General features: G+C 35.9%; 1 protein-coding gene across 3 annotated transcripts in view; it reads right to left on the bottom strand.

Moving 5' to 3' along the window:
• Positions 1 to 20,285, bottom strand: part of LOC149083905 (uncharacterized) — a 73,442-nt gene that overhangs the window by 11,217 nt on the left and 41,940 nt on the right. For all 3 annotated transcript variants that reach the window (XM_089234276.1, XM_089234277.1, XM_089234278.1), the window contains 7 exons: positions 4,868 to 4,921; positions 4,659 to 4,723; positions 4,459 to 4,526; positions 2,966 to 3,038; positions 2,735 to 2,837; positions 2,322 to 2,406; positions 1,054 to 1,237 (listed from right to left, as the gene is read on the bottom strand). In XM_089234276.1, the coding sequence (XP_089090402.1) occupies positions 1,054 to 1,237; positions 2,322 to 2,406; positions 2,735 to 2,837; positions 2,966 to 3,038; positions 4,459 to 4,526; positions 4,659 to 4,723; positions 4,868 to 4,921 (632 nt within the window). The remainder of the gene's footprint in view (positions 1 to 1,053; positions 1,238 to 2,321; positions 2,407 to 2,734; positions 2,838 to 2,965; positions 3,039 to 4,458; positions 4,527 to 4,658; positions 4,724 to 4,867; positions 4,922 to 20,285) is intronic.

The raw sequence follows: 20,285 nt of genomic DNA, 5'->3' as shown, positions 1-20,285 counted from the left end.
CAAGAAGTGGGAAATGCGGCTTATACGGTGGAAATTAAAATTTAAAAATTTATTTGATCTCAATTTTTTATTTGGGTGAGCTCTTTAACATCCCTCACTGCGAGAAATGGAAATCCCGACAGAGATACGGCTTATATGGTAAAAATTTAATGACTTCAATGAATACTTTCCTTCATTTGTTAAAAATTAAAACAGAGGGGGAAGGGGGAACATTTCCAATAAATGAGAAAAAAAATTAGTTCCATTTTTTACGCCTAAAGCACCTACCCTATTTATAAGATCACAACAAACATATGAATTTTAAAGCAATTCAAATTTGTCGCGATGAAATGAGCTTGCGACAAATTTGTACGCAACGAAATGAGCCTGCGACAAATTTGTACTGCGACAAAATGAGCCTGCGACAAATTTGTACCGCGTCGAGTTTGTAGCACGACGAATTGACGCTGCGACAAATTGACTGCGACAAATTGACTGCGACAAATTGTCCCGCGACAAGTTGAGCGCGACGAATTGACCTAGACCCTTTTCTAGGTAGGGCCTAAAAACATCACTTGGCTTGGGGACCCATGATACTCTTAAGATGGCCCTGGGTAGCAGTCATTTTAATTCACTTGAGGGGAAAAGGTTTGGTGGATGATTAGAAAAATATATTTCAATCAATTAATGAGAAACAAAATATTCGGAATTCTAAAATTACGACAAAAATGAACTTGTTCTGAAAATCTTTTCAAACTTGGGGATTTGAAACAGCTATTTGTGATATTTTAGAAAGTTTTATCAGTTTTGTGCCATTTAATTGGCAATTTCCTCATAATTTGGTGACAATTGGCAAAGTCCTGTATTTTCCCGTATTTGCCTCAAGGAAAAATGGTCAGCCTATTCATATCTTGATGTTACATTCAACACAAAATTTAAAATTTTTTCTCACACTGAAATTCCAAAATTGCTATATCATTGCATTAATTGAATTGCTGATTTAATCACTGAGTTAATTATGCATGAGGCATCACATGCATAATTTATTGATAGAATAAAAAACATAGTTCTCACCGGTTGTTTCGATGCCATTAGTTTGTTTGGGAGAGTGATTCAACTGAGCTTTATACGAATTGATTTCCTGAGCTACATTCAAAGGCAAAATTTTATTGGGAGATGATGCACATGGTGTAACTTCTAATGGGTGACTGATGGGGACCTCATATTCTTCAACAGTAACTGCTTCTTGACTCTGAGGCTGCAAAATAAGATAAAATAACTTAAAAATAATACTGAAAATAACTTTCACAAAATATTTACGCACTGAATTGTAAAAATCCAGATTCAACTGAATGCGATACCTCAAATTTGTAATTAAAGCCAGTTCTCATTATACTCTTGAGCAGGCCCGTTATTAGGGTCTTTTACACACTACTTCAGTCAAATATATTTTAACATATAGAAATTCTATATTTCAAAATGAAGATAGTAAACGATTGAAGACACAGATGGCAGTACAAACAAGCACCAACTCTGACAACATGAATATTTTAGCACCACTCGTATCCACACACGTTCCTGCATATATCAATTAGTCAGAAATCTTGCAGAACAATGTTTATGAGGGTGCAGCATATGTTTATGAGGGTGCAGCATATGTTTATGAGGGTTTATGAGGGTGCAGTACGGTTAAGTAATAGATAATAGTAGCTGACAAATATTTTACACCTTGTGTCCAATCCTGCTATAAGAAGGATGAAAGTAATTAATGAGGTTTCTCTGCGGCCATTCTCAATTGAAAGACTTTTTTGGACAAAGGGCCTTTGTCAATATAAGAGTTCATTTCCCGACACTTCCCCATCACCAGCGCTTCACATCTAGAAAGATGTAGTTGGCCAAGAATCATCAAACAATAAGATTGGTTGTCTGGCTGATTTCGTTAATTTAAAAAGAGTTTAACAGACCTAATTTTTTTATCCGAGAATTTATCACTGTTCAAATTATGTTGTCTTGTACATGCTTCAAATATGGATATGATCTTGATTTCAATAATTAAGTATCACCAGAAAACATTAATATTCATGAAAATTTATCTTCCCCCTTTACAGTACACACACTAGAAATTTGTGGCGAAACATTATTGAAATTGATTTTTCTGAACAAATCTATTACAAGATATTTAAACTATTGTAGCAATTTCAATTCACAACAGTGAATAAGTAGGAAACTTTAAAAAATTCACATCTTTTCTAACATACAAAAACATGCAGTAATGACTATACATACACAGTAACACAAAAAATTTATACATTTTATTTTTTCTACCAATATAAATTACATACCCTAGGCACAGGAGGTGGTGGTGGTCCACTTGGAGGCCGTTTAATCGGTGGCCTTGGAAATGTATTCCTATGAGAAACTTGCGAACTGTAAGGGAATAAAATTTAAATTGAAATATCTATTTTTTATAGATAAATTATAATGTATCCCAGTTAAAAATTGTGAACAACAGGTCTACAACGATAAATTATTCAATCATGGTTGGAAAAACTGGTGGCAGATGGCAGCACTACCCATAACATTACACAAAAACAAACTTCACGTACACGCACATTCCCACATGTAGCAATTCGTTAGAGGTTCGTTAGAATAATATGTACGAGGTGCATGTGTGGTTTATTAGTAGTTAAAAATTGTGTTGAATAGATAAATGTATCACCATGAATGCTTTAAATTTATGTCTTTCATAACTAACCTGATTGATGAAGCACAGACTGCTGATGGCTCAGAATGACAAGACTCATTTTTCTGCTCGATTCCTGTGCCATCAACATTCGGTAGATCTTTCACCGGAGATACTAAAATGTTAAATTCAGAGACAAAAACTTGAACTCAGTGAAAGAACTCAATATTCATCATTAATTGAATAACAAGAAAAATAGTCCCAAATTTCATTTTGTACAGCTAAGATAAAATAAAAACTCACATGAGGAATCTGTTTTATCACTTTGATTTGTGCTGCTGCTATGTTCCGAAATTTGATCAGAAGTTGCTTCGGGCTGTTAAGAAATTAATCGTACTGCATTAGTAATTTTTTGTTAATCATTGGAATTTGAAATGAATATTCAATTTGAAAATGCATTGATCCATGTAAAAATAAAGATAAAACTTAAACAGCTGAAAAATCAAAGTTTAGCCATTAAATAGAAAATATTTAATTAAACTCTCTTATCACAGTAAAATAAACGGTCAATCTTTGTTTATACTCTATATAACTTATCTGTCATATAGGGTATTAAAATTGTTCTGCTTGTATCATGAGATGAAACTATAGGAACGATTTTCTTTATTCAGTCAATGATTACGGGCACATTTACAGGACAGGGTTAAGTGGCATATGGTCCAGAGCTGCTAATTCAGGCAGTGGCTTGTCAATAACATTAGAATAGAATGAGAGTAGAGTGGCAATGTGTACTGGCATTCAGCAAAACATAGATCTGCCTAATGATAATATATCCAGAAGTAACTAATCAAACTGGAGAACTGAAGCTAGTAACCGAATCCACATAGTACAATCAAGGCATAAAATATATTCAATCAAAGAAAATTTAATGTCAAAATAGTGTTCAGATTATGGAGAATTGAATACTGAATAACACAGGGCTGCACAAATCGCAAAAAAATCTAGATGCCAGTTAAAATTTTTATCCAGAAGTCCAAAATAATGGTTTTTTTTACTTTTTTCAGAGCATAGTGACACACTTTCGTGTTGGCGGATATGCTGCTATAAATTCCAAATATTTTGTGCTGCTTCAGCCTGAAAATTAATAACTATACAAAGAAATGTTAGTCGACCTAGCACCTGGAATTTGTCCAGCCTGCTGGATAATTGATACTGGAGAATTGGAGCTAGTAATTAAATATTCAAAGTACAAGGGTATGAAATGCATTCAATCAAAATACATCTAATCTAAAAATAGTGTTTAGATTATGGATGTTTATACACTTTATAATTGGCAGAACATATACGTTGGCAGTCCCTGAACCAATCCCTCTTCAACTTATTTATAACTTAAAAAATGTGATTAATTCCAATAATCCCAGGTTATGGAGCCCTGTCAGCCTCTTTCCATATAAAGACCATGATAAGTGGAACACTTTCTATGGATATATTCATTTTAAATGTGGTTGCAAACATGTTCTAAAGTGAAACCATTGATTTTGTATTCACTGACCAATTTGGCTTTGAATTTATATTTTTTTCCCAGCCACTTCATTGGGCAGTTTACCTGTTGCAGTCTGTATATTTGTATATAGTCAAGAACTTTTTATTCATCAGCTAGTGAATTCTCTATAGCCAAAAACAGCATTGGATTTGGTCAAATTAATCAAATCTAGTTTTTAGTGACTAAATAATGTTTTGAAAGCGATTTAAAATTTACTGCTGTTTTAAAAAAAATCCTGATTTTATATACATACCTCATCATCGAAATCCTCATCAAAATCAGAGTCCCAATAATCAAAATCATCATCACTTTCCCAGTTACCTTAAACAAAGCAAATTAAATTTTATCATTTCTTTAAATGTGATATTTTCTTTTCATACACGCAACAATAATATAATGAAACTATTTTGTGAGGGGAATATATTTTCTCTAATAGTCTGTTTAAATCTTTACCATTTGCTTCAGCTGCCTCTGCAGTTTTCCTCTTAGAGCGATGATGCTTGATTGTTCCAACAATTCTGCATGAAAAACACAAGTAATAAGTATGTGCACTAATGTACTTGTAAATGGTAAATTACGCATGAAATTCAACTTTACATGTATTAACGGTTGTACAACAAATGGTGTAAAAGGATGAAAATTCAAAAATCCATATCACGAACTTTTTAGCATGAGCAGCTTGGGATTTACATTCATTCACGCATTTCGCTAATTGCCTGAAAAGGAAAAAAAAAGGATTAACTAACATTACACAAATTATGAGCTCAATGACCCACATTATTGTATTATATTATTTTTAGGCCTGTTTAGTTCATAAAAAAATAAAAAATATTGATTGTCACTCATGCATACACTAACTTTGATTATTTGCACAGTGGTATCTTAACAGGCAGGCCAATGAGGCCAGCAGTTAATTAGGGCCCCAAACGATTAATTATATTGCACACAAATACAAGCTGTCTGACTAACATAAGTTGGGCTCAAAGGGACCCCCATAAAAGCTTAAACCCTGGCCACGGAGGCCACTGAGATGGCAATGGCTTTGGGCATGTGTGAATGCAACTTTTTTTAAATTGTATATCATTTATTTTTTGTGGCAATCATAACCAGATAGAAACGCTAACAACTCCAGTGATGCAAAAGCAACTTGCTTCCATTACTTCAATGAGGCAGGGTTGTAACGGAAAACTAAAGTTAGTGAAGATTTATAACAGTGGTCCCCGCCCAGGGCTAGCAAGTACCAAATTTCTTCTGCTGCTGCTGTTCTCCGGTGTAGACAACTATGAAATCGTTGTAAATATTGAAGACATTTGACTAAAAAATGTATACCTGTCACAGGCGGGTATGGGGCGAGAGAAGTGACCCCCCCCCCCTCCCGTTCGAAGAGCCTATATCCGCTTATGGTGGCCATGAATAATGGAGAAATGAATATTTCCGTCAATCGAGGAGTCCACACAAAATTCCTAGGTGATAGAACATGGGAGTCTCTGGCCACTGAAGCACCCTAAAAAGAATTGTAAGTGTGGGGGGGGGGGGTGAGCCATCCTCTAATTCATGAATATAAAATCCACTGGAACACCCGCACCCTTCACTACACACGCTTTTTAATCCCGTATATACTGGACGACTGGCAATCGTTCAATGTTTTTTTTTGTACCTGCGCTCCAATCAAATTTCTTGTCCTCCAATCAAATTTCTTGTCGCAAAGGGGCAAAATTTAAGCAATGCGAAGCAACCTAATCTCGAACAGGGATCATGACAACTGTTTTGAGAAAAAAGGGGATGATGTGCTTTTAATTCGTTCCATGGAGAGCCTGGAACGATCCAAACGCTGCGAATCTTATGAGAAACATTCTCAAGATTGAGCCTTGTGCATATCAAAAACAAGTAAATGACTGAAAAAAAGACTAGGAAAAGAATAAAGAAATTATAAAGCGTTCAACCATTAATATTTTTCTCTCATCATTGGCTATTTTACCGATGATAACTTACTCATATAATTTTCAATTCCCAAAAAAGCCTCTCATATAATTATAAATTCCAATAAAATTCAATTAAAACGCAGATTTGGCGGAAAAAATTCCGAAACATTGAGAAATGGGTTAAATGCAAAACAAAAATAATTCCCTACTGTAATTGAATGTATGTAGAAAAATATCTGAACTCTTACGATTTTCATTATTTTCGAAATTTTTTTCACTGAAATATAACAGAACTTTTCTGCACAAAAAAAGTAACTTTTCTTATAAAAGAAATAAATTGCCGTCATACAAGAAAGGAATATGAATAAACGTTCATTATTCGCCCACAACCGATTCCAAAAACTGGAAGACGCAAGAATAATCTGAATGCATAATAACGATCAAATAATATCTCTTGCAGGTAATATGCTGCCATATCCCCGAATAACAAAGAAAAACAGATTTTCCATGTAATGCTATTAATATACTGTACCTTTAGGAACAGCAGATTCCAGCAGGTGTTAAGATGAAAGATGAATTACATCCGGGGAGAAGGAATCTTATATTTCCCCTCATCCTATTTGTATAAGGCAGAGTTATTTTTAGACCATATGCTAGATAAGCGATTCCTCAAAAAAATTGTTACCTAGTCTGGCAAGCAATAAAAGTTCTTTATATTTTGAGATTTGCAAGTCCTCACTAAAAAAAAAATCTATGTCTGCAACTTTTCGTTTGACTTGTCAATGCTAATCCATAAAAAATTTGTTTCATACATGAAGCCATAACTGAAGAATTTATTTTTGGAATATATTTTTAGATTTTATTCTTAAATTCTGAAATTTTCCTTTCGGTAATTATGAAATTATTTTTTCATGAATTCTGAAGTTGTTTTATTCTATAACTCTTGGAATAATTTCTTTCAAAAATTCGGAATTCTATTAAAGCGTTTTGTAGAATTTCTTTATTATGCATGCTTTTTTTTTGGGATGCCCTCACTTTTCACTCTTGAAATTTATGAAATTAGTCATCCCTCGCAAAAAAAATTAGGCCCCGGGTCTCCCCAATTTCTCAAGTGAGGCAGATATTGTATTAAATGCGCAGAATCTGAAAGCATTTCACAATTTTGAATAACAGTTATATACTACGGTATTCAAAACTAGCCCGCGGGTTTATCGAATTATATTTTTTCACTTTTTAATGTTTTCAAGTCATTTTGAAAAAAGTTGGCCACGGCAAAAACCTCCGAAGGATACCGCACGTCGCTTGTGAACCATGTGTTAGAAGCCTGCCTTACAATATTTGAGGAGCTAATGCACTTGCCCACATAATGAAGATATTACTTCGACGCACTCCAACCCCGGCCACATGACTGTAAGCAAGTTACTGACATTTACGAGTTGGATTGAAGGTGCTATGTATCAGTGATCGCCTCAAGCTCGTTAGGCAAAATGTGTTATCTATATTATTTCCCTGGTTTGAACCTGGGAACTAACGACAACCTTCACGGTTGTAGAAGTGCATGTATAGATAACGAAGAGGCTAAAAGAGCTCTCACCTCGAAAATTTTGTCATATATGAAAAGTACCATTTTATTATTTTAAATTTATTGCAAATAAAAAGATAGAAAATAATTTTGTTCTACAGATTGAAGTACGACGCATGCTCGAGTTCTGAAAACATTTTCGGAATGCGGACATTTATTCGAGATGTGCGACGTCTGAGAGAGAGAAACAGCTATACCTGTACTAAATTTTAATAGATAATTTCTCAATTAAAATTTTACTGTCCTGTAAAATGGATCAATACGTGAATAGACAGACAGATGTTGAAAGTAGTATGAAAAAAATTAGCGAAAGAGACTAGGCTAACGAGAATGGTACTTTCTGTCCGTACGCCGACTGAATAATATCCATTGTCTGTCAACGAATTTAACATAGAATACAAAGAACTGCTCATTCACCGTATATTGTCTTCACACAAGAAGTTTTCTATTTTTTCTTACAATTAAGGAGCAATAACGTATGCCTTAAAACAAAGCTTTTCCAACTTTCGGAAAGCCATTCCATAACACTGGGATCAAAGTTGGTTGGAAAACTGTCTTAGAAAAGCATTCCAAGCTCATTCATGAGACAGACCTGATGAATTTGCTACTTCAATTCCAACACAAAGGACAAGACATGATCGTATCTGTGAACTCGTTCGAACAAATGCTCCGACTCTCATTGTAATCACGGAAAGACAAATCACCGACTATATATTTTTTCTTTCGTACACATTCAAGATCTGGATTAGTGATTATAGCGGCTCAATGTGTAACAATTTCAAGAACAATTTTTATCATTTTTCTTTTTGCAGCAATACGAGGAAAATAAAGTTTCCCTAAAAGAAAAACGAGGTTGGACGAGAAGTTCTAGACACATTTTACAAATTAATAACGAATCAACAAAACTGACATAAAAATGTGCGATTTGCACTAAAATACTTGCCATAGCCTAGTTTTTTTTTCATATATAAATTTAAAAAAGTTCAAATTTCCCTCACAGATGGCACTATACAACAAACTCGACAAACATTAATTATACACTTTGTTTCATTTTATGTATGACAATTTGCATTGCATATGTTTCAACATGAGCACCATGACCCCCAGAAAGAGAGGGCTAACAGGGCTCCATCTCTGGAACCCGGGACGATTATCATCATTTTTTGTTTTGTCACGTTATAAATTCATCATGAAGGGGCCCGAAAAGCCTGGTGTGGGGGCCCTGCTCCAGGATGCGGGTGGCCAGAATGAGCACCCTTCCACCCGTTTAGATGGTAGCCCGAGAAAAAAAGGCGCTCATATTGAAATTTAATACGTAGTTTTATGTAACGCAAATTGTCATAACATTAATATATGCACTCTGTGTTGCATTTTTTGTCGAGTTTGTGTTACAAGCAAATTTAGACAAAATACCTTTCATATTTTCCAAACAACGAAACATCTTTTAATCAGTCATGGGTGACCCCCTGGGGAAAAAAAACTTTGCGGGGAATTATACCGTTACACAAATTCATATCAACAGCCAAAAGATTTGACTGAACATCTGCTTAATATAAAAAGGCTCTAGTATTCTCTTTCGAATTGCTAAATGAAGTCTCTTATTTTCCAGGAAATAGAAACGAGATGAATGCAAGGTAACAGAAGTTCCTAAACGACAAAAAAAACTATTAACTTGCGGTAAAACGGCAAGAAATATGCACAACTGACCAACCATCTTAATAGGGAATAATAAACATTCCTTTAGTCATGGAATAAAATTCCACAGACATAGGTGGAGTACACACTTTAATATAACAGCTGCGGATGTTTCCTAAGAAATTGCAGCGGTGAAGAAAATGCGTTTTCAAGCAGCTGGGAATGCATTTTGTGGTGGTGAAATGATTCAATACTCAAACTGACTCATTTCATGGACCAACATCATTCCGACTCGGTTCCTCTCTCTCCCCCTCCTCCAGACTGGCACCAGGAAATGGAGGGGAGGAGCAAAAATAATTTTTCTTCACCAATTTTCTCGCGAGGGAAGATTAATTTAATAAACCGTGTGTCAACGACACTTTTGCGCACAAAAAATACATCAAAAAAGTACTTGAACAGCTGTTTGCCTGTGCCACCCAAAGGAAAGAAACGTTTGTTTTCCAAACTCATTTGATAATCTTTGTCTCTATCGCACATATTTTTATGACAATTGACAAATATTTTCTGTGATATACAGGGTGATTCAGAACTCATGGGCAAAATTTGAAGGAGTGATAAAAACATCTGAGAAGCAGTTTTCGTCATATGGCCGCAATGCGACGCTAGACGGCGTTGTTGAATGATGCACAGAGCTGGTTTTGCCATTTATCCTCATTTCTATCGTTGATTGCAGAAGGAATGGCTGGTTTCACGAATCGAAAAAGGCAGATATGCATTTCATGCATGGTGTTTCGAAAGGGAATGTCCTGGAAGCCGAAGATGCTAGATAAAAAAAAACTTAATATTACGCTTCGGCTAGTACATATACTAAAATTGGAACGATACAGATCACAAAAATGTTTCAGCGATTGCACCGGTGTCGGTGTGAAACAGACCTTTTTTTCAGTAGTATGCAGGATACAAGGAGTACTAAGAGTGTGAGGACGCCACAAGAAGCCACTTTCGAACAGCATTCCCATCCTCTTACACCCGATTCGTGAAACTAGCCATGCATAACTGGACAAATCTATTACACGACATCTCCGGGGCATGTAAAAATTTTGACCGGACATGTATGTTTTTCGACAACATGCCCGACGCATGTTGGAGAAACAAGAAAATTGAATGCTCCCATTTTCAATTTTTTCATCGATGATGCAAGTGCTCAAGCACTCATGCGTGAAATTCCACAGAAATGCTTTCTTCGGCATCCATGACGCAAATTTGTAATCAACGTATTTTGGTCTATCTTCATGGCCCTAATATTTAGCAGCCGATACGGTCACGGTCCTTATATACTGCAATCTCTCTCTCTCTCTCTGGGCTGTTCTGGAAAAAGAAAAACCTCACATCCAGCGAAATGGAATATCGTATCCTATTACACGGAGTTATTAAGTAAATAAAGTATCCGAAAGGGATAACAATTCTGGGATTGATCTTCAAATTGCGCATTTCTCACACAAAAATATCGAAACACGTATCCATTACAAAAATATAGGACTTTGGTTTTTATTTGATAGGTGGCAACCAAACTTATAATTTTTAAGTTAGTTGAGTTCAAACCGATATGCAGCATGAAAATAAACAAAATGCCTTATATCAAAATATATTATTTGTTTTTATGCTGCATACATACAGGTGTAAATTTCAAGCACCAAAATACCGGTTAATATGTTTTTACGTTTACGGCTGAAATACTTTAATCAACATAGTAATCGGTATTTTGGCGTGCAAAATTTACAGCGGTATGAAGCATTAAAAACAAAAAGAATCAAAGTTTTAATATCACATGTCTATTTGCATTTTGCGCATCGACATGAAATCAAAAACATTCTATTTTACGAATTACAACAAATAGTTTTGTTTTTATTCAATAGGTGACAGCATAAGTCTTAGCTTTACGCGGTTTCTCGTATTTGTAATAGCAAGTTGGACACGAAGTAGTTGAGAAGTCCCTGAGGCAATCGGTCCCACTCCTGCACCAACGCAGTTTTCAGCTCCGGGATGGTGCTCGGAGGGGGATGGCGAGATGTGATTGCCCTCCCAAGAGCATCCCAAACATGTTCTATAGGGTTTAGGTCAGGAGATCTCGTTGGCCAATCCATACGCTAAATTTTCTCACATTCCAGATATCCGTTGACCAGGTGAATCCGATGTGGACGAACGTTGTCGTCCATGAACAGAGGGCCAACTGCGTCCCTGAAAAGTCGAACATAGGGATCTAAGATCTCTCTACCTCTTAGCAGTCACAGACCCTCTGTCGAACACATGGAGGGGTGTGCGGCCGTCCCACATGATGCCTCGAATAGAAACAATATGCAAATTCTCTTAATTTTACACACGAATGTATGTGCACGCTCCTATCTATTTATAATTTTCAACTATTATTTTCCTTAACATTTAATTTTGTAGATTTCTACTTTGCATTCAATGTTTCCTGCATCATTAATCGCAAGCCCAATTTGTGTTGCCACTTTTGCCAACGGTCTATGTGACCATTTTTAGGTAAATAAAGATTATTACATAAAGAAATTTATAAAAATGAAATGCTAATCAGAGAAGGTTAGGAAAATTTCCTCCAATTTTTTTTTTCCGGTTCACAAATCGTTTCTCTCATTCACGCGAGTTCGCGAAAACGTTTCCTCATTTTCATTGATCTGCAATAAGGAAAAAAGTTAGTGAACACATAACTAACCCGAAGGTCTGGACACACATATCCGCACCGTAGCTTGGGCGTCAGTTGGCCGTGGCTCGGCTCGTTCCTCTTCCGACCATACCTTTCTGTGTGTTGCCCGTGTGGCTGCCGTAGACTACTAGCTTAACGAAGCTGTGTCAATTGCTTCAAGGCTTTAACGCAGACGGTTCGGTGTAATCAAAACGTTCAGTAAATTAATTAACAAGAGTGATTGATATAATAGCCCTAGCATAAATTAACAATAATTAATTGTTCTAAACATTTCTGTAAATAATCTATACATGCATATAAATTTTTTTATCTGTCTGTATATGTGTGCGTGTATGCTTTCTATAGAAATTTTGTTTTTATTTTGGATTGCTCTCCGATAGATTTTTTATATGTGACAAACCCGCAAAAAAGGATAAGATCTTTAATTGCAGCTGAAAATAAAAAGACACGGCCATTTGCTTAGTTTGACTATATACATTCTTGTTTATAGTTTGGAGAGAGGAGATTGTTTACGGATTGATAAAAGAGAGAGGAGAGAAGAAAAAAAGTCAGAAATTAAAAATCTGTGGGGGGGGGAGCGGTACTCTCTTCCTCACGTACACACTCGTTTTTATTCAGAGTCAACAGCCATCATAAATATAATCATCTGTAGGGGCAGATGGTGTCAAATTCCGATAACACCTCGGAGAAGTTTATCAGCTCAGTGGGAGTATATTGTAAGAAAGAGAGCGCATATATTTTACTCTGTGTGTGTGTGTGTGTGTGTGTACACGCGGAATCTTCTAAACTAAAAATTGGCTCCTCTGCACATGGCAAACGGATATTAGAATCAATAACAATTGGGGTGTTTAGTCTGCCGGGGCTCGATTCAATGATAATGCCTCACCAGTAGTCGATAATAATTTAAAGTACTCATTGCCAAAGTCCTAGTCGCTGAAACACCTTTGTCAAATATTTAGCACAAATGTGCTCAACTTTTTCGAAGGTGTGGGCCACTTCATTGTTTTGAAATATTTCGCGGGCTTCTTGAGTTATCCAGAAATCAGCCAAACCAAACAAGTTGGTTTGGTTTGAAAATCATGTTCAAGATTTATTTATAAAGCATCGGAAGTTAAACCCAGTTAGTTTTCCAATTTTAAATTATTTTAACAAAAATCGCCCCAGCAAAATTTCGTTATATGCTATGAAACATAATTTTAAACGTTGTTTTCCCATCAAAGTTGTGGAAATGTTTATCCATATGTTTTCTACATATTACGCTAGTGCTACAGAACCGAGGCCAGGTGCGTCTAAACAATTTCGGGGCACGAAAAATGTTTAGGACACCCCACAGAGTAAGAATATATATATCACATCTTTAGTCTATGGGACACCCCCTTCCTTTAACAAGATTTCATATATTTTGCGGGGAAGAGGGAATCCGCATACTGAATGTACACGAACGCTAAGAAATACCCCATACAAAAAAAAACAACTAGCTACATAAATGTGAATTAAGACAAAAATTAATGGAGGTAATTTTAAACAAATGTGAGAAACTGTTTCCTAAATTAATGAAAACTTTAGAATCGATGGATTAAAAATAATTGAAATTATTTCAGTACCAATGAAAAATTTGAATTAATAAAAAGAAATAACTTCGGAATTATTAAAAATTCAGAATTAATGAAAATAAGTCCAGAATTGATGAAAATCAAGAAATAAATAGAATTAATATAGTTCCGCAATTGATGAAAATTGAAAAGCGAAATAAAATAAATGAGCTCTTTTATAAAAAAATATATCTGCTCTCTCTCTCCCGAGACCGCACAGTCACCGTAAAAATATAAAATAAACTACTTGGTGACGGTGTGGACGCGGTGCGGTGACTGTGCTCGGCTACGGTGCGGAGATGTGTGAACGGCTGCATTGCTTAGCAAGGAATTATTCTTTGACCGTGTGATGACCTACCCTCGGTCGACGCACATGTCGGGCACGGTGCAGATGTGTGTGTCCAGATCTTAAGACTCAAACTTTATAGCCAATCGGTAATTTTTGCCATCGATTATTATCATTCAATTTGTGTAATGCCCCAGTTTCTTAGTCGCGTGATCTGGCGACGCTATCCTAGGTCCGCACCTGCCGTAAGGTCCCGTACCGTAAAATCGGCCACGATTCTATAAACGATGTGAATTGCAAGTTGGTCACTTTTTTCCCAGACACCAACAGCGTGGAAAATTGTAATTAGCGGTTTGGCTAATTTTTAAATGTTCTAATGGTGACCACATTTTTTCTCTGTAATTTTTGTATTTATCAAATTTTCTATTTAAAAAAAAGTATCGCTTTCTATATTTTTTTATGCAAAATCTGTTTTAAAATTTGTTCAAGTAAATCCAGTGATATTTTTCTGACAGAAAACTAGACGCCTGAATCAATATTTATAAGTTACATGCCCCGGATTCGTTCAATCTTGCCTTCTGCCATCCATGAAATGACGATAAGTGACAAAACCAGCACTTAATGCGTTCAATTACAACGTGGTCTAGGAGTTCACCACTTGCGTTTCGACAGTAAATTTTACAACGAAAATTGCTTGTTCAGATCTGTTATATCACTCCTCAAAGTATTGAGAAGTACTGAATCACACTGAATTCATTGGCATATAAAAATTTCTAACATGAAAAGTAGTCATTAGCAGAAGAAAAAAAAACTAAAAAATACCTACCATATCATAGTTTTAAACTTAGTTAGAACCACCCAAAAGAAACGCAGGCATTTTGCCAACACGATTCTAATATCCGTTTCAGTTAGCGCTCAAATGAGATTCTGCCCTGAAACTCCTACAGCTAACGATTTAGGAGGGTCGTATAAGTTATATGAATTCAAATGAGATTCATGGCTGGATAAAAAAAAACGAACAAAGACATCTGTGTGCTCGACCGACCTGTGGGAGTCCAATAATCGACGTTGAGAAGATACCACTGACCCGACCTTCGGAGTTTAGATCTCCACCCTAATTAAAGCATGACATGACCTCAGACTAAATACATTGCTCCCATCCAATGTGTTTCATGTCTTGAAGCTGATCTCCATGTACAGAAAGAGCAGAGTGAATGAATCGAAACATTCATGCAGTTCACATAGCAGGATGAAGCAATACACGTTTAGGTTCATGGGAGGAGATATTAGGGGTGGGGTGGGGGGGGGGTCATAAAGGGGAACATTGCCCCCCCTTCCTCAATGATGAGGGGACTTACCGACTAATATATGTACTGTGTTGATCATGACCCCCCACCATGTTCATTTATTCTCATTAACCGAATCGTAAACGGTATTTTTTTTCTTAATAAAAATTTGAGCATGTCCTTATACTGCATACACAACCAGCTAGGGGGAAGGCTGACAAAGCTCTGGTTAAGAGCCTTGGTAAATGAGTTTATTAAAAAAATCAATAGAAAAAGGTAATAGAAAAACCCCGAGTTAGAGGACCCGGCAAATACAGTACAAGTAAATGTATGTAATTGATGGTCCACTAGCATACTACATTTTAGAATATAAGAGACGAGTACTGTATGGGAGAAAAAAAAAATCGAGTATAAAGCACATAGGCGGAGATAGACGTGGAAGTCTCGGGGGGCACGGTCATTATTGCTGGGGGAGGGCACGATGATGTCAATTCATCTACACATATATGCATTAGATCAGTCGACTTCACCTTTGATGCTGGGGGCAATGCCGCTCCCCCTCCCCCACCCGTATCTTCGTCCATGATGAAGCATAATGAAGAGAACAGAAAATAGAATAAATTAATGATTTTTATAGATCAGATTAGTCATAAGTATAGCCCGGAAGTTTAGACACTAAAAATGGTCGAAATGATTTAGTGCAAAAAGGCACTAAAAAGCATTTAGAATTTTTGGAAGGAAGAAAAAAAAACTAAAAACAAAAGCAGTAAGGGTCCAAAAACTAGCTAAAAAATCGGTTGCACTCAATCCATCTATTGTCTTGATCATAGTTTACAGTTTACGCTAACTGCATTACTATCCAAGTTAAATTGATTTCAAGCCCAAAATAAAATGTTAGTAGACCCTCAGGATTAGGCCAATTCCAATGCCACTCTTATCAGACGTGGAGCCCGTACAAAAAATGATCTGTGGGCATGAGTACCAATTCACAGACTTGAAAAATCTGTAGTTTATCACTGATGACACACTCCGCATCAAAGAAAACATGTCATACATATAAAAGGGAAATTTTTAAATTGTAATGGGTGACCATATGGTAAATCCCGTTTTTCCGGGAGAAATTTTCCGTTGTCCCGATTTTTTAAGCAGTAGTTGGCCACTTTGCATGCATATGACATATTTGGCGACAATTAGCTACAGATTTTTCGTACTTGAAATCCATATTCCCCATATTTTTCCCGAGAAACCGGTCAGCCTGAAATTGAAAGGACTGGAAGAGTATTTTCTTTAGGGATTTTCCATTCAAACAAAGCACAATGAGGATTTTTAGGGATTTTTCTATAGATACGAAAAATCGGAAGAACCTAATTTCCGACCGGAAGATTTTAATAAGGCTTCCGGGTGAATCGGAAGCATTGGCAATTATGTGTGGGGCTCCCTGGAATTGCGAATAATTCTCATTTGTTGTATTAGTTGGAGTAATCATTTTTATAGTTGAAATATGGCTATCTTGTTCCATTTTTGTACGTAAAAAAATTAACTTTTTTATGCCACTACGTATGCGAGACTCAAGTGCGGGGGCCCTGTGTGGCCAATGTGGCCACACACCCCTGAGGGTGACTGGTCAATTTAATCGAATAACTAAATAAGTATGTTTAATAAACAGCCATGGCTGTTTCCAGTGCAGTTTATGGTGCAAAAAATAAAATCAAAACATGGGACCCAGAGCCCTGTCTGCTCTTACCCCGCTTTAAATTGCTCCAATCTCCATTCATGACTTCTTCGGACAATCATTGGTCCGCTATGCATATACAAAGCTGTACAATGCCTGAGCGAGACATTATGTGATTTTGTGGAGAAACAAAAATTTCTAATTCACCTCTGCTTTTCTAACACATGCAGCGTTTATCTGAAACAATCATTCACATCTTACACCATCCGCTCAAAGCAAAGTTGGGGCAAGGCAACACCTATCTCTCAGATCACTGTTTGAGTCTAAATGGGGCTGGAAGGGTATGGGAAGCTTTCTGATGATAATTAATACTAAGAGTTGAAAATTATAAAAATCTTAAAGTTCTTAATGCTCAAAATATCCGGGTTTTTCAAACTACGGCCTGTAAAATTCACTAACAAATTTAAAACAATGTTAAAATAGGCATTTATGACTCGAAAATTTAAAAAAAGGCATTTTCACCCATTTTCGTTCGAAAATGGGCAATAAAAGGCATAAGATTTTGCTTGAACTTCCGACTTTTGTCATAAGGCTTTCGACTGAAATAGTTTCCCGAAATGGGAGATATCGCTTCTTGATGGACACGGCAAAGAATCTCTCTCTCTCTCTCTCTCTCTCTCTCTCTCTCTGAGAATCAGCTCCTCTGCCACCTAAAACCTACCCACACTTCCCCTATGTCCTATAAAAACTGCAAGCTTGTTACTGAGTGGTTTCAAAAGTTCATACCTTCCCAGAGAAATTAGTGCTTATCAACAAAGATAAGCTCACAGACTAAATACAGTAGAACCTATCGATAACGTACATCCTTGGAACCGAAAATTGTCAGCTAACGAGGAGCGTACGTTATTGGGTATTAAATATATTGAAGCCCGTTGAAATTTTTTCGAAGTAGTGTCCGTTGTGAGGCTCTACATTGTATGAGTTATGATGTATAATAAATCATAACAGGTCTGTGGTTGACCCCAACACCAAAAACCATCTGCAATATATTAAATGCGTTATAAGAAAAAAATAAATTTATGAAAGGGGGAGATGAAAAAATGGGGGGGGGGGGATTTTTCCTCTAATAGGGTTGTGAATAAATGGAATATAATTCACGACCCTCGGAGAGGTGAGCTAACAGAATTAACATGTTTAAAAAGAAATACGATAAACATATTGGGATAAATCGAGAAGCTATCCATACTTAGATGAGACAACCACAATTTTTTTTATGAGCAATATATTTATATTTTTTCATAGTTATTGGTTTTTTTATTGCTCTTATTCGGTTGCTGTATTTTTGATATAGTTTAGAAACATATTCGACATCTATATTTTTTTATAGGCATTTCTTTTCAGCTACCTCGTTGGGCATTTTGTCTGTTGTGGCCTTTGTATTAGTCAAACATTTTTGACATACGCCAATGGACATAAAAAAACGGGTACTAGGGATATTGAAATGGTCCCGAAAAGAAAGTACTATATACATCAATCATTGAGAATGCAAATAAAAAACTAGCATGTTAAAACAAATCTTATATGTGCCAAATGGAAAGTTGAGCAAGACAGGCTTGTACTAAAAAAAGAAACTGCATGGAGTGGAAATCTCTGCCTCGCAACGGTTCACGAGAAAATCATAAATCAACTATTTCTATGGAAGTAAAAAAAGAGTGGATATATAATAAACTTGCGAGAGGGAGAAGGGTGGAAAGTCCATGACCTACCTATCTGTCAGCTAATTTCCTTAGCGGCTGCGGCTCTGAAATCCCTATGAGTCATATCCGAAGCGTATTACATACGTATCCATGTACTCAAGAGAACACATTTCATTTCTTAAATTTGTGCATCTATATGGGTCGCTCTCAAATTCCAAACTCCACATTTTCACAATTTTTTTTTCAAATAAGTTAAAATTTGATTTTTCTGGTGGCAAATCGGAAAAATATTAGAATCTAATTGCAATAATGATGAATGTATGAATCTTAGCGAGAAAAAAATGTATTCATATTAGCGAGAAAAAAATGTATTAATACTATTGAAAAAAATATGTATGACTCAGGATTAAAAGCGAATCTAACTGAATGACCACATGAATCAACGGGGAAAAATATCTATGGATCTAGTTTTTTTTTAATGTATGAATCTGGATAAGAAATGAATCGGAAGAAATGATGGATCTAATTCAAAAAAAAAAAATTAATCTAATTAAAAATCATACATAAATCTGATTGGAAAAAAAAGCATGAATCTGTATTAAGACGAATCCAATTTAAAGGAAATATCAACCTAACCAAAAGAAAATAGCTAAGAATTGGAAAAAGGATATTTATGGATCTAGTTAGAGATAAAATATGTAAGAATCTAATAGGAAAATAATATCTATGGATTTAGTTGGAAAAAAGTGTGAATCTGGATGGGAAATGAATCTAACTAAAAAGAAAATATGAATCTAAGAAATAATGATCTAGTATAAATATAATTGAAAATATTAAACTAATTGAAGAAAAAATAATTTTAATTAAAAAATATGTAAGAATCTTATTTGGAAATCATTGCTATCGAATGGCGTGCTGTCTCTCCCAATGGTGTTGCAAGACCGGGAAGGGGTGCTACCAGATTTTTTTGAGGGGGATAAATTACTCAAGTTTAGCTGTAAGAAATTTTTTTAGTATGAGGTGAAGCAGTATCATTACTATCGTCCGTCAACATTAATAGAAAAGCACACTCTTATCAGATCAAGACAAACATAAAATAACTTTTCTGCAAAAACGATGCAAACTTCAATTTTTACACCGATGTAGGGAAAGTATTTACTTTTTTTAATGGGAACCGAAATGAAGCTGAGTATTCAGATTGAATACAATAACGTTTGCGTAATGTATGCCAAAATAATTACGACCTTCGCACCCCGGTAGGCGTTGCCAAGTTTACAACATGCGTAGGCAGCAATAACAACAATACGACGTTTAGCGTAGGCCGACAGCAAACGAGCCCCGACCAATTCAAGAACAAAAACAATTTCTGTAAAGAAAATATGTACGCGTGTATTGCTCTGTTGTATCACAGTTGTTGAATCTTCATACCATGTCTCATGTATATAATATATACATGCGATCGGGCACGTAGGGATTGCAAGAACATTAATGAAAGTTATCAAACTTTGTGTCAGAAAACGTCAAACCTCGAAGCACGTTAAACGCATGGGTCATTTAAAAACACCAGTGGATTCCGAAAGCCTTTGAATAAGAGTTTCGCAAACCGAATAGTGAATGGTACTTTCAACTCAAATAACTTTACTGACCTTTCGAATGACGAAAACAAACATCCGCTTGTTGAAT

The sequence above is a fragment of the Pholcus phalangioides genome, unplaced genomic scaffold (genome assembly GCF_987345545.1).
Source record: "Pholcus phalangioides strain wild (caught in Gottingen) unplaced genomic scaffold, Ppha-v1.0 ptg000008l_1, whole genome shotgun sequence".
Taxonomy (NCBI): domain Eukaryota; kingdom Metazoa; phylum Arthropoda; class Arachnida; order Araneae; family Pholcidae; genus Pholcus; species Pholcus phalangioides.
The sequence above is the reverse complement of the archived record's forward strand: the minus strand, read 5'-3'. Positions and strand labels throughout refer to the sequence as shown.